Source organism: Rhipicephalus microplus, unplaced genomic scaffold, assembly GCF_043290135.1.
Source record: "Rhipicephalus microplus isolate Deutch F79 unplaced genomic scaffold, USDA_Rmic scaffold_34, whole genome shotgun sequence".
Taxonomy (NCBI): Eukaryota; Metazoa; Arthropoda; class Arachnida; order Ixodida; family Ixodidae; genus Rhipicephalus; species Rhipicephalus microplus.
Window position 1 is genome coordinate 1,097,931 of NW_027464607.1, and position 16,170 is coordinate 1,114,100.

Sequence of the window (16,170 nt, forward strand, 5' to 3'; positions counted from 1 at the left end):
TTCGACGCTGATGTTGTGCCTGTTTTCAACACTTTCTGCATGTACGTCGGTGTTGATGCTGACGCGGTGACAACCGAAGAGTTGCCAGATATGAAAATGGTGACTGCCGTGACGAGTGTGCAATGCGACAGTGACAAATGTGTCGACACTCTGGAGCCTAATGTTGGTGAACCCGAAGCCTGTGCAAGCTCTGGATGCGACAGACCTGGCGTGCCGCTTCTTTGGTGCTTACGATGACGGCGAGGACGGACTCGAAATAGCTGTAGCAGCTCAAAAAGCAGTCATCCACGCGAGGAAGAGTCGACAAAAGTCTATTGAGTACTAAAGTCTAATCTCGATAATTCGTACTCGAAGGGGCTCGAAAATTTATTCGAATAAAAAAAAGTTTGAAATAATGAAAGCTAAGTAATCGGAGGGCTCCCTATGCAGTGGCGCATGTGCATTGAGCTAACACAAGAGGGGGAAGTTTCAGAAGACTTAAATTTATTCACAAATCACAGGACATCCGTTATTAATTGAAGTAATCAGTGATGCACATGTGCACACGTTTGCCTTGCAGAGAGCCAATCAATTTCGCACGCAGCTTGAAAATCATGTCTACTTCGGCTTCAGAATTCTCTTGGCAAGAGAAGTTGCGCGCGGTAATGTTCAGCGTTGACACTTGAAGACGACAGCGATGACTGCATCACCGCTACTACCCTCTGCACCAAAGCGGCAGTGTCACCAGCACGTGACAAAAAAGGAGCGTCTCCACGCGGAGAGAAGCAGATCGGCATTTGAGTTAAACCAACACTCCACGGCAGCATTTTTTTTTTTTTTTGCTCTCTTCGCACACGTTTTTAAAAGAAGAAGGGTTACGTGATAGGGACGGAAAAGGGGGAAGCATGTTACCAGCGCATGAGAGAGAACCACACTCCGCGACAGCTTTTTCTTTCTCTCTCTCTCTCTTTTTGCGCATGGCAATGGAAGGAGAAAGGTCTTTACGTGGCAGATGCAGAAACGGTGGTGGTCGTAGTGGTTAGAAGAGGAGAGAGGCACCTAATTTCTGCAGCCCAGTTGGGAACTCGGCGCAGTGCCTCGGAAAAGGGAGAAGCGTGCACAGGCGTGTCGCAAATCGGCATTTGAGAGAGAGCAAACATTCCACTGCAGCCTTTTCTTTCCTTTTCCTTTTTTTTTTTGCGCTCAGCATTGAGGTGTCAGAGGTGCCGCTGCAAGATTGGGTGGTCCAAGAGCATTTTCGGAGCGCGGTATGTTAGAAATAATCGTCGAAAGTGCTTGCGCATTCGGATTACCGGGCGTTTTCGCCCGTTGAAATACACATAGCTTTGACGGGACCTCATCGTGAGTTCAATTAACCGGAAGTTCGAAATAAGCGTGTTCAAATTAATCCGACTGTATTTTTCTTCGAAGTGATCTGTCACCTGGTGCGCTGAATTCAGCAGAAATAAAGTGCATTGTTCTTTATTATTTTGCTAGTATTCTGCCTTCCGACGGCCATTTTAGTCTGCTCGAAGTACATAATCTTGCTGGCTAATTGTCGGTAGAAATGAATATTGGCTATAACAAACTAATAGTTATAACAAAGTAATTACGACTCCCCTTCAACTTCATTATAACGAGGTTTGACTGTATTTCAACCTGCCTAGGTTTGACACTAACGATGAAATAATGAGAAGAGGAAATGCATCCTTCTTTGTAACCACATTCAACCTGTGGTAGTCTACACAAAGACGATACGTATCATCTTTCTTTGCAACTAGAACTACTGGGAAACCCCATGGGCTAGTTGACCTCTCAACTACGCCTGTGTCGATGAGTTCGTCCAAGGCGGTGTCAAGTGCTTTTCACTTAGCCGAGATGTGAGGTCGGGGTATGCATTTCGAAGGTCGTGCATCACCCGGGTCAATTCTGTGCTTGACCAGCGTAGTGTAGCCGGGGCGTTCAATAAACATCACGTCGTACTCTTACAACAGCGTCGACAGCTGCGCTCGTTCCTCTTCTGGCAGACCCTGTGCCTCTGCCAAAAGTGAGTGCACTGACCTTCTCTGTAGCACGGCACATTGTACCGGCGGGTTGATTACTCGCTTTCTCGGTACACTTTCCTCCTCGTGTACTTGCACCTCTTCCTGCGATCGGCATGTCTTTGTCAATGCGGGGTCTCCGAGAAAAGTTTTAGCGCGTCTCGATCGCACTTTCGGTAACCGCCGTTTGCAACGACATACTCGACTTGGCGAGAAAGTCTCGACTAAGAATTAGACACATTGCCAGCCCAGAAAGTTCCATGAAACCTTGTCGCCTCACACGTCTTTCTCAGCAGATCACTAGCTTAGCCACGCCGCTCAACTGTGCTCTGCCTGTAGCAAGGCAGAAGATGGTGTTGCTTTGTCTCAAGCGAATATTGTTCTCGCGGTGTTGGTGCAACACATCGTCGCCAAATAAAGAAGCGCTTGTCCTAGTATCCAGAAGTGCTATGAGCTGCTTTCGAGCTATCGTTAACTCAATTAGCAGTGTGGGCGAGTCTACGGCATCACCTGCGCAACAGACTGAGGGTGCCAGTGATCTGAACGCATCGGTGAAATTACTGATCCCTGCGCAGTCTCCGATATGACTCACCGGCGGTGCCATTCGTGCCCTGACACACCGCACTGATAGCAAGGATCGTGGAAACAATGCTGGCTCAATAGTAAGTCGCCTTGATCAGGTGGTCCTCGCTCCGTGTTGCACCGCTCTTTAGGCCTCAAGTCGACCGCACGCTCTTGTCATGGAATGTCACGCACGGGAGTGGTGTGGGCCTTACTGAGCGCGTAAGCGTAGGTTCAAAGCACGTAAGCATAGGTCCAAAGTGCAGTCTGACAGCCCCCAATCGCGTAATACGTGCTCATCAGCGAACGATGCTGACACGTTACCTCTAAATGCTTTGAGGCTACCACCCCACCATTCCACACACAGCGAGGCTCGATCGACTGTGCTGCGAGCAGAAGTGGGCGATACGATGACGCTGTGAGGATGTCCCCTTGTATGCGCTTTGCTTGGTGGCGATCTTTTCTAGGTCTGCGAACTTGTATCTCCCGAAGTCCGTTACAAAAGTCGGGTGTTCTTGTCGCGTAAAACACTCGACTTTTTCTGTGTTGTTGGTGTGAGGGTTAGCGAGACACTACAGTTCGTCCATCGCCCGTGCATACTCCAACAAGGATTCATCCAGATGCCAGCAAGGATTCGTCCGGATGCTGGGTGCATATCTGCAATTCTCTTCGCAAACGCCACTCATAATTAGCCGGTAGGAATTCGCTGCAGAAGCTGTCGTGGAACTCTTCTACAGTGTGGGTGTGATGTTCGGTTAGTCAGAATCATCGAGCTGCTTGCTCTGTGAGCGACACCGGGACCACGTGCTCGAGAAGTTTGGCATCAGAAAGGTCCGTCGCAGGCTGATAGTGGAGCAATTAGTCGAGATAGTCGTTGGCGCTCTTGCAGTCATGGTAACCCATGTGGGTAGCCACGTCTACCTTGACACGTGGCCGCACTCTCTGCACGAGGGCCTGCACTATGTTCTGTAGGGCGCTCGCCAGGCTTTGCATAACTGAAAGCGCACTCTGTAAGAATACCGTGCTCATGGGCAAACTGTTGCCCGCAGACTCATGTACAGTTGTGGCGTTTGTCTGAGCAACTTGTGGCGACGCCTCTCTGTTTGCGTCACGAGGAGATGGATCGCCATGCGTGACGCTTTCTGTCGAAGGCCCAATTTCTGCTATCATGGTCTTCGTACCCTCCTGGTCGTCCTGCGTGAAACGACTAAAATCTACACTGTCCGAAAGTCCTAACAGTGCCCCCACGTTAGCCAAAGGCACGCCACTCTGCCACGCGACATCAGACAACATTGACAAATCTTGAAATTCCGACATGCCAGTTGTCCTACGTTTGGAGGACCATGGGTGCTCGTGTCCACAAAACTAGCCGCGGTGCTAAATTCATTACTGTGGTGTTGAGATTTCGGTTCTAGTTTTGGAACCGGTTGGCTGGCCCCTAGGGGGCGTTTTACATATGTATATATAGTGATGCTTGTGTATAGAAAAGAGTTCCTGCTTGGCTACTGGCTGCTGCGTACTCCTTGTCAGCCCGCGCTTCAGCGCCGTGCCCTGTGCGGCTGACTGCAATTTGGTGACAAGGATCTTCAATCCACGAGCATCTGGTGATAGGGTGGGCAGACAGCCTTCTTTCTCATGCTGTCGAATCAGCACCCGTGCAAGCTGTCCCACCGGTACTGTATTTTCTGCTTGATTCCTACTTTTCTACCCTTTCCGTGCCAGTCCGGTCACGAGGCCTATCTACGTGCGTGTCACTCTTGAACTGCCGTCTCGACGCTCTTTGGCAAGCATGAACGCTGCTATCCCTCCGCCTCTGTTTCTTCAGTGCCCTGGTGTACCACCTATTCTATGGAAGCAGTGGCGTCCTGTGTTACAGGTTTACATCCACACCGCTGCCAGAGACGCCACGCAGGAGCACAAGAAAGCCCTGCTCCTGAACGCCTTGGGCGTTGAGGGACTTAACACCTACTTGCGTACCACCAAAGATGAGCAGCAGTCAGGAGCTGACCGGCCAACTCAGGAAACGACATTTACGAACGTGTACGATGCAGTCCTTGCACTGCTTAATGAAATCTTTGACCCTCAATCGGACGTGGCATGTCTGCACGTCCACTTCGAAGCCCTGCGTCAGGGCCCAGACCTGACGCAGGGCTTTGTAGAATTTATACAGGAAGTACGCCGAGTAGCCAAGCTTTGTGAATTAGGCTGGGCGGGCGATATCATCGCTATCGACCAGATCGTCTCTGGCATCGCGTCACCACACCTACAAAGAAATATTTTCAAGATGGGCAAGGACTTCACACTAGGCGCTCGACGTAGCGAGAGAGGAGGAGCATGTCGATTGCACAGTTATCTGGAGCGCAAGTCGATGCAGTGTTGTCGCGTCCGATGGCGGCTCAACTCGCCGAGCCATTCAAGATGCCAAGCCAAATGGCAGCCGTCCTCCCCAAGCTTCGTTGCAAGATGGCGCTGGCAGGACTTCTTCTTCGTGCACCTTCTCGCCCTCCCCTGCTGCGGACACCTCCTCTCCAGCTTCCCCGCCGGCTCGCGCAGGTGCCTGCTATCCCTGCGGCTTGATGCGGCATCGGGCCAACTCCGTCGCTTGCCCTGCCAGGAGCTAGACGTGTTCGCGATGCGGTAGTGCACACTCCGTGCGGGTCTGCCACACTGCTGCGGTACTACAGAGTCGACCGGTCACCAAGGCACATCAACGGGGACCAATACAGTTACTGTCCTGCAAGTGGTTACGAGGATTTGGGCACAGACTGAGAGTGTGCTCACTGGGGCTGCAGCTGTTGACGTCCCAGTTGATCGTGTTCTTGATGTGCCTGCTCCTTTTGTGTTGCCTGCAGTTGGGCATACCCAGACTATACATACTTCGACTGGGAGTACTTTTACTGCGAAGATGGCTGTTCTGGTCGCGCCCGCTGCTGCTGACCATATTTTACCCACTTTAGTCTTGTCTGTCCATACTTCGCTTGTGCCTGCTACTCTTGTTCTGTCTGCTACTACTTCCACTTCGGCTGTAATTCTTCTGACTGATGATCATCTCCGGGATACTGTTTCTATTTGCCGTCCACCTGAGGTGCACCTGTCGAGCGTGAAAGCCGAGATTCCAGAGTCAGTTCTGATTCAGCGTGCGCCGGAGGTGCTTCCGCTTGTCGCTTTTGCGCCGGTCATGCCCGTTCCTGTACTGTGCACGGCGCCTAGCCTCTGTGACGTCGAGCCATGTCCCGTCGGAGCGTTGTTTTATGCTTGTTCCGGCACCTACTGTGCCAAAAGTACAATGGAAGGACAGCACATGGGCCGATTCGTACGTACCACCGGGCTGCTGTGGGTGGCGACACTGCCTGTTGTGGAAATGGCACCACTACAGGCGTTGACGTTGTAGACTTAAGCGAGACAGTGACCATGCAGACATTTTCTCTCAGGCGAGGGGATGATGGGGGTGGTGTGCAGCGTGTGCTTTGTCTATCTGCATTTGATGTACAATTCCTTGTGTTATATTGTGCATTTTTTTACTTGTCTGTTTATAGCGTACATTTTTATTCTTGATGTAGTGGTGATTTAGCGATGTTCTTTGCTGTTGTATTGTTGGTCTGTATGCTGTACATTTTTTTTAATTCTTCATAATTCATTGTACTACTTCCACTGCGTTACATTATGCCCTGTGTTACATGTACAATTGCCAGTGTGCTTTACTTCTTGTTTTAGTGTGCATGCTGCACATTTCATTCTTTGTTAGTTTTGCATTATGTTAAGCGGTACGACCCCGAACGCTCTTTATTTCATAGGGGGGATGATGTGGTGTCGAGGTTCCGGTTTCGGTTTTGGAACCGGTTGGCTCGCCCCTGCTTAGCTACCGGCTGCTCAGTACTTCTTGTCGACCGGCGCTTCAGCACTGTGCCTTGTGTTCTCTGTGCAGCGGACGCGCCGCACGATACTACAATTACGTTGGCCGCCAGATATTGGGGAGTTCTTTCTATGTACGGCAGAAGCTTATATAATGTTCCAGCCACACACAGTCGTACCGTGCACAATTAAGGTCCCCTCTCCATAGCTTGAGTCATCGCAGGTATAGGGGTTCAGGCTAATAAGGCAACAGGCTAGGTCAACAAACACTTTATTGCTATGCGTTAGCAATAGAGCGTAAATGTTCTATAGAGACTTCAGATAGCAAAAGTGTAGGCGCTTACACCTCGGTCATTGTCGTTGGCTCGCAGGAGGTTCTTGGTTCGTTCTTCTTTCGTCACCGGTGCCACAGAGAGCATCCGCCAGTCAGCATGCTAGTTTTCTTCACCATCCCAGTTTCCCATTTTCTGACGAGAATACGTCTTCTCACTGTGGAAGGGGAAACCCGTCCCGTGCGCTGGGAAAGGGGAATCGTGAGCGCCAGCTGCGGGGGTGTTTCATTCCTTCACAAGAGGCTTTATTGACTCTTGTCTCAAAGGCACAGACATGTCCCCGCAACTAGGCTGTCGTGCTGCCGCAAAATGGAAAAGGTGACTGAGCGCACGTACTCCCCCGCAATATCAGCCTCTATGGTGTCACGTAGCTCGTGAACTAATTACGCGCTAGCAGCTGACCAACAATGCCACGTATACTAACTGAAGGTCACCAACTGAAGTGACCTGCCTCAACGAGACCCTCGCTATGAATGAATAAAAGTGTATGCAGAGGACCCTGGTGTCTCCAATTACTCTGTTTTCTTTCTTATTAAGCGCAATATACGAGTACGGAGCGTCCCTGTGGCCAGGGTAAGGAAAGGTATTGCGAGCAATGCGGTCTGTCGATCCTCGCGTGGCTTCTTTCAGGACACAGAAACTCCCTCTACCACCCCAATGTGCATGGGAAACCAGTGTAAAAAGTGAGAGGAAATGTGCTCGGGGTTTTATAGTACATGGAAAGTTTACCTTCCTCCGCACCCTAAACTTAACAGACCCCAACTAGTCATCTTCAGCTACTCCAGACCTGTGCTTGGCATGTGGTGAGCCAACCACATTAGAGCATATACTGAGCACGTGCCAAGACATGTACTCAAGCTTCACCCTGGAGGAGTGGGAGATGCATCTATGCTGACCCGCTCTCATTGATCAGCTCACGGCTGTCCAGTGGGCCCCCGCAAGGTGACCGGCAAACTCGGCTTGCCGGTTCCTTCGTGGAACTGAGCCTGGTGCATGACCCAGTCACGTTCCACAGGACAAAAATAAAGTTTTTTTCCTTCCTTCCTTATTTCGTGCAATAATGGTTAGCATGCCGGCAGTGGACAACTACGGCGCACGCAACCCTTGTGATCTTAATAACAGCTTTTGCTGTAAAACATCAGCTGCATGTTGATGAGGTGGCTGCCTTCAAATCCTTAGTTCACTAGTATTTGTGCGTATCTAGTGGTTCAGAAGTCTGTAATTGAACTGTTCATTTTGTGTTGTAGATGGGGAGATAGCAGCCTCCACACAGCCAAACAAGTATCGTTCATCGTCGAATTTTAACGCGCTAGCACTGGGGTCAGCGTCGTTGGTTATGAGCAAAAAGTCATCTTATGCGTTACCGAAAAATTGAAAAAGATGCAAATAATATGAATGTTAAAATTTTGTCAAGCTGAGTGAGGATCGTACCCAAGCCGTTCGCGTGGCAAGCAGGCCTTCTATCACAAAACTCCGTGCCTCTTATGGGGGGACACTGTACTTCAGATGAAATGCCAGATATTTTCATGTGTTTATAAAGAAAATTCACAGTGTGATTGAGTTTCTGATGCTGATTTCGAAAATGTAATTAGTGTTCCTCTAAACCAATTAGTTTTTTAGATATCCTAAAATTAATTTCCTATTGTTTACCGGTATAATGACTAAAGAAATTTGTATTGCAGAGCTACTATTGGCACATGCCTGTGTACTAATGATTATAAGCTACACAATGGTAGGAGTGCTTTTTTGGATTTCATAATTTTAACAAGGTTTGTCGCACCTTGCATTTCAGTGTTGCAGACACACCCACTTTATGCTGCAATTTCAGGCAAAAATAAAATCTTATGAAGGCCTCAATCAAAAATTCACACCTGCCATTGTGTAAACTAAAGATACAGCTACATGTCACAACAAAAATGACAGTCCTAGCTGCTCTGTAGGCAGATATATCTTTTAGACGAGTTTTCAGCTTCAGCAAAGTTTGAATCCTGAGAAATCATGCAAAAACACAAGTCCATTTTGGGCATACAGTAGCATGGAAAAGCTGTTTATTTACAATGATTTGCAAATTTAGCTTTCTCAGTAGGCACCAGGCATGTAGTCCTTCTGTTTTGCGTCACCTAAATGGCGCTTTTTTAATGCCTGCTGGATGTTTTCCTCAGAGGCACACTTGTGAGTTGATGCGATCGCGGGGTGCTCGTCTGCCGACAAGGCCGCTTATCAGTTCAGTGACGCCTTTGTGCGACGAATGTGCGCATGTAATCCGCTATCCGTCGTATAATAAAGCGGTTTTCTGGCTCGTTCAGATTGAGTTGTAGATGTTGCAGACCGAACTCGTGCTCTCTATTCAATTTCAAGGCTCCAAGAGCAGTGAGGTGTTAGTTTCCTTTTCACGTAAGATTGCCACATTTTCGATTGGAGGCCGCGGCGCAGTATGTTCATCATTGCGGACGCGTCGTTACAAGCACTCTACCTGTTGCTAGTAGGCTTCATTGCGCGGGTAGCGAGCACGTTCACCGTAAACGTAAACGGATTGAATTTCTGTTGTTTGCCGACGCGCGGCGAACTCCACTCTGATGACCCGTTACGCAGTTCACGTCAGACGGGGGGAACCCGCAGCATCGGCTCGTTTAGCGATAAGACTGCGCTCCCGTTCCATCGTTGCAAAGATTGCTATCTCTCGTAGCTTCACTTCTGCTTTTTTTATTTGCCGCCCTGTAACTGTTGAATCTCCAAAACACTGATGCTTTCAGCGATGTTGTCGACACCCGACGGGCTCGTATGCGAGTTAAGCCTACACCGGTGACTCGGGGACCGCCGTTGAACGCCGGGAGTTGCTATCCCGGTATCCAATATCCTCCCGGACAGGGAGGATATTGCTATCCTCTCTGTCCTGAGTGATAGCGGGGCTCTTTCTGAAGTTCGAAGCGAAAAAACGATCGCCGCACCCGCTTCACAAATTAGTGGGGCGAGGGACTTTTTACTGCTGCAGGCAGTCGACAGCACCAGGACAAAATGGCGCATGTCTGTGCGCGTCACGATGAAAAAGCAGACGCCGGAAACGCCACTTGGCCAGTCGGGTGCCTAGGTTTTCACGTGCCCCAAGCAGCCAATAGAACAGCGTGGTGGTGCTTATCGATTACGCGCTTTTGCCAAAAAACCATTGAGCATGGCCAATGCCTTCTAGATTTCCCGTGCCTGCCGGAAGAGCGCGAAACACCGGTCATCTATGGCGGCGCTGCCTACGTAGGGGTAATAAGGTCCCTGAAAAATAAACTAAAGTAGCGCCAACCGCACCCTTTCGCCTCTACCTCCTCTCCCAGCAGCCACAGCAGCGTCTCTAGAGTGTCCACGAGGAAACTACGAATGCGAAAGCACGCGCCTCAATCGCCTCAATCGCCGCCTCAATCGAAAATGCAGCCGCCGCGGTCGCCATGGATCAAGCCAGAGACTCAACGTTTACACGGCACTAAACGCGGCACGCGTTTCAACTGGCATGCACGTTTACCATCGACGTGGTTACTCTCTTTGTGTGATGCTCGAGCTTGACAGTACCACAACACTGTAAACACGAATACAAGCGAAACGATAGAGTTTAGCTCGCTGGTACTCACCTCACAAAGCCGCTACGATACAGGGTCCAAGTCAGTCCTTCCAATACGCTGGAGCCACACTTCTTGCCGAGCGGCATTGTCTTTTCCTCGCGGAAGCGAAAATAGCTTCTTTCCTCTGCTGTACCTGCTTTTGCAACCGCTGGCACAACAGGTCGGCATCCCGAAACGTGGAGGATTACCGTGCACCCACTCACGCGCGGTCGAACTCCGGCTACACAACAATACCAAGCGCGCACGCCTAGCCACAAACACCGCGAAAGTGGACAAACAAAATGGCGTTTGCGATACTTTCACAAAGGCTAGTGCGTCATGCTGCAGATTCTTAGCACCGCCGAGTTTATTACACGGACAGCAGTGGCGCTGCCATCGAGAGCGTCACCGCTGAGCGCGTCTGCATGCAAACGGTGGGCTATCGCGTTGAGTATTGCGTGCTTGCGGTGATGTCTTTTGCCACTGCATGCCACTTGCTTATATACACGTCATATCGTCGTATTTAACGTTACTTTTTATATTTTTTTTCTTTCTCAATCACTCTTTCGGTGCATCGCCTAGAACCGCAGTGCCCAGATGCGCTTTAACGGAAACATGAGCACAAGTTCATCTTTGCGGCCAGGAGCCATACAGCCCCTCAACTAGCGTCGTTTACTATCTGCAATGCACGCGAGGGGAAAGGAGTCTGCACATTGACACGAATGGCGCTACTTTAGTTTATTTTTCAGGGACTTTAAGGGGTAAGGGTCTTTGTACTTGGTCTTTGGGATCGGCAATTTCAGAGTTTGTTACTATTTTCAAAGGATGCCTTGTATTAAAAAAAGTTGCTTGCTGAATGATGGCGTCACTTACGTAGGGTTAATTAGAACTACGCTTACGCCTTTTTAAAACTTGTTTACGTTATTTTTGTAGCATTTAAGCTCCAAAAACGTAAAAACCTATTTGAAGACACCCCTATTTGAGTGGCGCCACCACCGTAGTTCCGACGACCGCCGCTTTCCAAGTGACCGCCGATAATCCGGCAGGCACAAGAAATATAGGGAGGCATTCGCAAAGCGAGCTACTGGTGGCAGGAAATTGAAGATGAAGAACGACCCTTCCAAACGAGACCAAGATGACTATGATAGCTCCTGTGTAACGGCAACGGTTCGGCGTGGAAAAAGCGCGACTTTAGCATCTACTTGTGCTCAGATTCATCTCGAAGGGGTGTTATAAATTGATTTTGTGCCAGAAATAATGCCGTGAGAAGCTTGAAACTTCTCAGATAAGTGCAGAAATAGTTGCAGATTCCGAAAATGTCAATTTCAAAAAGTCACTTTTTTTCGCGATTTTCAGCCTTTTAAGACCCGTGTCCCCCCTTATGTGCATTTCTTTAAACTTGGAGTGATCAATGCATGTCTGTCTCACAAAGCCACGCATCTGCTTTGAATTACAGTTAAAGTAACTTCATCTACTTGGAAATGCAATAAAGTAGCGTTAGCGTTTTGCAAACACACACGTCCTGTATGCATATGTACTTCACAATACACTATGTTTTGTGGCAGTAATATTGTGTGGTAGAAGTGTAAATTGCAATCGAGCGTCAAAACGTGCGATCACTATCCTAACTACTTCGTGGTTTAAAGCTTTCCACCATTACAAAAGGTACACACGTTATTGCCTATGCCCCCATAACAGTATGTAGTGGGTGCATAGTAACCGCAGAGAAATTTTACGGGTGTAATTGCTCATGAATAAACCATGCTGCCTATTATATGGAATGCAGTTATGACACAAGACACTTTCAATTTTACTGATTTAATTAAAATTTAAAACTCATCCAGTAACATCATGCCATAAAAAGTATGCACTAAATGGTTAAAGTACGGACTAGGGACAGGATATTGCTACCGCATTCAACTCTTAAAAGCGAAGCTTAACGGTCCCCCAGTTTTTTTCGGTGCCTCTTATGTACACTCCTTGAAACTCGTAGTGATCAATGCATGTCTGTCTTGTCACAGAAATTAAGTTGGTAGTTGCACTCTATCTATCTGCAAATATCTATCTACAAATGTGATTTCAGCACATTGTTCAACTGTTCAATCAGAGAGTTTGCTTGTGTATGGCAAGCAGAAGAAAAATAATGTGTAGTAGTGCCACAGCACAGCTTTGCTGAGTACTCTGTAGAGTACGGGCTGCCCCTACATAACAAGATAGCTGAGTAGATGCACAATCGGCAGATTTACTGTGTCATGGAATAGAGGCAATAAGCATATTGAGGTTAGATTTTCTTTCCTTGCCCATTTACTTAGATGGGCAAGGAAAGAAGCGCATGTCATTCGAAGACGCAACCATGTTGAACATTGTTGTTACAACCACCCTGCCTCTTCTTCACATCACGCAGTGTTTCTTTTCTTTTATGGTTTTCAGACCGCCATTGTGCGCATATAATTTTGATTTGCTGTATTTCCTGATTTTCTGTACGATGTATACCCGCTCCTCTCTGTAATGCTTCGGCCTTGAGAGTAAATAAATGAAATGAAATGAAATGAAATATGGTTGCATGAAAAAAGAAATCTAACATGGTCAAAATTAGCCCATCTTTTGTGTACCTTATTATTATATCTTGGTTTTGGCTTGTGAAACCATAAGAACACTTTCTTGGCTATAAAGCTTTGCGAAACAGCTGTACATTGAAACTTAGAAGTGTGGCAGCTTGGGCTAGTTGGTATGCCATGACGATAGTTATAGCGCGAGAACAAAACAACCACACAGAGACAAGAAGGACACAAAAGACACGTGTCTTTCATGTCCTTCTTGTCTCTGTGTCGTCGTTTTGTTCTCGCGCTATAACTATCGTCATGTACATTGCAGGTTTAAGCACAATTAAGTATTTCAAAAAAACTGTGATACCATGCTGTTTTCAATAATCGGAGTTATGAACAAGAACTTTCTTTTGATTAAAATCATGAAGCCGGTGTAGCTGTCAAGAGCACGAGCAGCATGAAAAGACCCATTTCTCAAACTGCTAAGCTTTCTAAGTACCACACAGTCATATGCCTCTGTTTCCCCTCCCCTATAACAATTCCTAAATCTGTCCTTCGTAGACCGGCCCTTACTAAGACCAGTACTTGTATTTCTTTCAACCATTGCAGCTTCTACTGACAGAATGGTATTTTTTCGGTAGGTGATGAAACAGCATTTGCAAATACTGTGGTTTCATTGCAGACTGTTTCGATACCACTGGGCGGGTCCTCTTGACATCCTGATGGTTATTCCAGCCGGTCAGCACTGCCTGTTTCGTGTTATACGCATCCCACTGCCACAGTCAATAAATCAGCAGCTCACACAGCTTCAGCGTCAGCAGCTACAACAAGTGAGTGCATCTTTATGTGCTTCTTCGTTAAGTAGAGAGAGGCAGTCACAAAGAGAGTTTTTAAAAAGTACAGTGAGTGACTCGGATAATGTGGCTGCTAGGTTTACATTGTCAGCGAAAGAGCACAAAAATGAAAGAGTAGAACGCTATTTGTTGTTTTCGCTACCTCGTGAACTACCCCAACCTTCAATACTATCAGCTAAGGAGTTTTGTGGATAACAATATATTACTGTTTACTATAAATACAGACTTGGTCAAAAGAAAAGCGAGAAGATATAGCAAATTGATGATAATTATAGTGTTGCTTGTAGCTTATGATAAGATTCGCTGTCTGTCTGTCTGTCTGTCCATCCGTCTGTCTGTTTGTCAAGCCAGTTACGTTTGGATGCTCTCGTGATCACCCCCTTAACTTGGCGTGAACCACAATTAGCATGGGAGGCTAAGATGGTTTGACGAATATGACACACTGGTCAAGACATGACTGTTACAATCCCATCGTTTACATCGTCAAACACTTCTCGCCAGACAGTGGCACATACCCTCGAGCGGATATTTGCCACTGGTATATGGGTATGTGCCGCAGGTGATAGACACTTAGTATCTACCCAAGAATGACGAGAACACACATGGGCAATTTTAACACGCGAGCGTTATGAAATATCCGACATCAGTGGCGTTGACCTGATGAATGCAAAGAATAAATGTCAGGGTCCCAGCTGGAATTGAATCCAAGCATTCTGCATGGCAATGAAGCATTTTATCACAGAGCTACGCCAGGTCTCGGAACTACAGTCGAATCTCGATAATTCGAACTCAAAGGGGCCCAAAAATTCGTTCAAATAAAAGAAGTTCGAATTAATAAAAGCTAAATAAACGGAGGGCTCTCCATGCAGTGACGCATGTGCATTGAGCTAACACACAAGGGGGAAGTTTAGGAAAACTTACATTTATTCACAAATCACAGGACATCCCTTATTAATAGAAGTAATCGGTGATGTGCGTCTGCACACGTTTGCTTTGCAGCGAGTCAATCAATTTCGCACCCAGCTTGCAAAGCATCTCTACTTCCTCTTCAGCATTCTCCTGGCAAGAGAAGTTGCGTGTCGAAACGTCCAGCGCCGACACTTTCTTAAGACGATGAAAACAACCACTGCTGCTTAGCGGAGTCTCCCGCTCTCCGCTACGCAGCTGCAGCATGGCCAGCATGTGACGAGAAAGAAGGAGTGTCTTCACGTGGAGAGAAGCAGATCGGTATTTGAGAGAAAACCAACACTCCACGCAGCCTTTTTTTTTTTTTGCTCTCTTTGCTTGTATTGTTGAAAGGAGAACGGTTACGTGACAGGGAAGAAAAGGGGAAGCAAGGCACCCCCCCCCCCCACAGGCGTAGAGCCGTGCTCCCGCAAGGGGCAAGGGCTGCAGAAGATAGTGCCTTTTTCCTTTTCTTCAACTACAGATTCATTCAACCAGCGACGGCTTTTTTTCCCTCTCTCTCTCTTCACACGAAGCGTTGGAAGGAGGAGGGTCTTTACGTGGCAGGGATGGAAAAGGGAGAAGCGTGACACGTCGCATATCGGCAGTTGAGAGAGAGCAAACATTCCACCGCAGCCTTTTCTTTCCTTTTCATTTCATTCGCGCGCAGCGTTGAGGTGTTGCAGGTGCCGCCGTGGGATTAGGCGGGGTGCTGATAACATTTTCGACGCGCAGTATGTTCAAATTAACCATCGCAAGTGCTTGGGCGTTTGATTTACTGGGTGTTTTTGCTCATTGGAATGCGAATAGCTTTGACAGGACCTTATTGTGAGTTCGAATTAACTGGAAGTTCGAATTGGGCATGTTTGAATTATTAAGATTCGACTGTACTCTTTAAATAGAGGCTAATCTTCATGAAACATCAATAGTGGTTGCAGTGCTGTCTGCCCCATTTTATAAACATTACATATGTACTCCTTTGATACAGCTGTCACGTCGAATAACGTCAATTGTGGTTAGTTGCCATCTGCTGAAGTTGATTTATATAGCAGTGTCCAAGACCAGCATCTTCACGAGCATGATCACTTCATATCAGCTTTTGGTGTTGCTAATACGCATGTTTCAGTTGGCATCATTGCACAAGTGCAAACAACTGGTTTTATAAACATCTACAACTCTTCAACATATGTCTGTGCATGAAATATTTAAACATATAATTAGTGTCATTTCATGACGTGTCGCTCAATAAAAAAATTACAACATGGTAACTTTTCGTCCGCATGCTTCGCATAATTTTCGTAACAAATAGAAAAAACTGTGCACGCATAACGGGAGCTATGTATGAAAGGCCACGGTAGCGATAAAATGACACAGGTTCCGTTCTTCTCTCTTCTTTGTTCGCAACTGCGCTGAAGAATAATTTAGACGTTTTCAGACAAGCTCTCAGTGCTTGCAAATCAAGTTTTTAATACATT

The 16,170-nt window shown here is 47.4% G+C and overlaps 1 protein-coding gene across 12 annotated transcripts in view; it reads left to right on the forward strand.

Annotated features, from left to right (window-relative positions):
• Positions 1–16,170, forward strand: part of LOC119162985 (tRNA (34-2'-O)-methyltransferase regulator WDR6) — a 996,048-nt gene that overhangs the window by 818,966 nt on the left and 160,912 nt on the right. For all 12 annotated transcript variants that reach the window (XM_075884507.1, XM_075884515.1, XM_075884512.1 and 9 more), the window contains one exon: positions 13,579–13,726. In XM_075884507.1, coding sequence (XP_075740622.1) covers positions 13,579–13,726 — 148 coding nt within the window. The remainder of the gene's footprint in view (positions 1–13,578; positions 13,727–16,170) is intronic.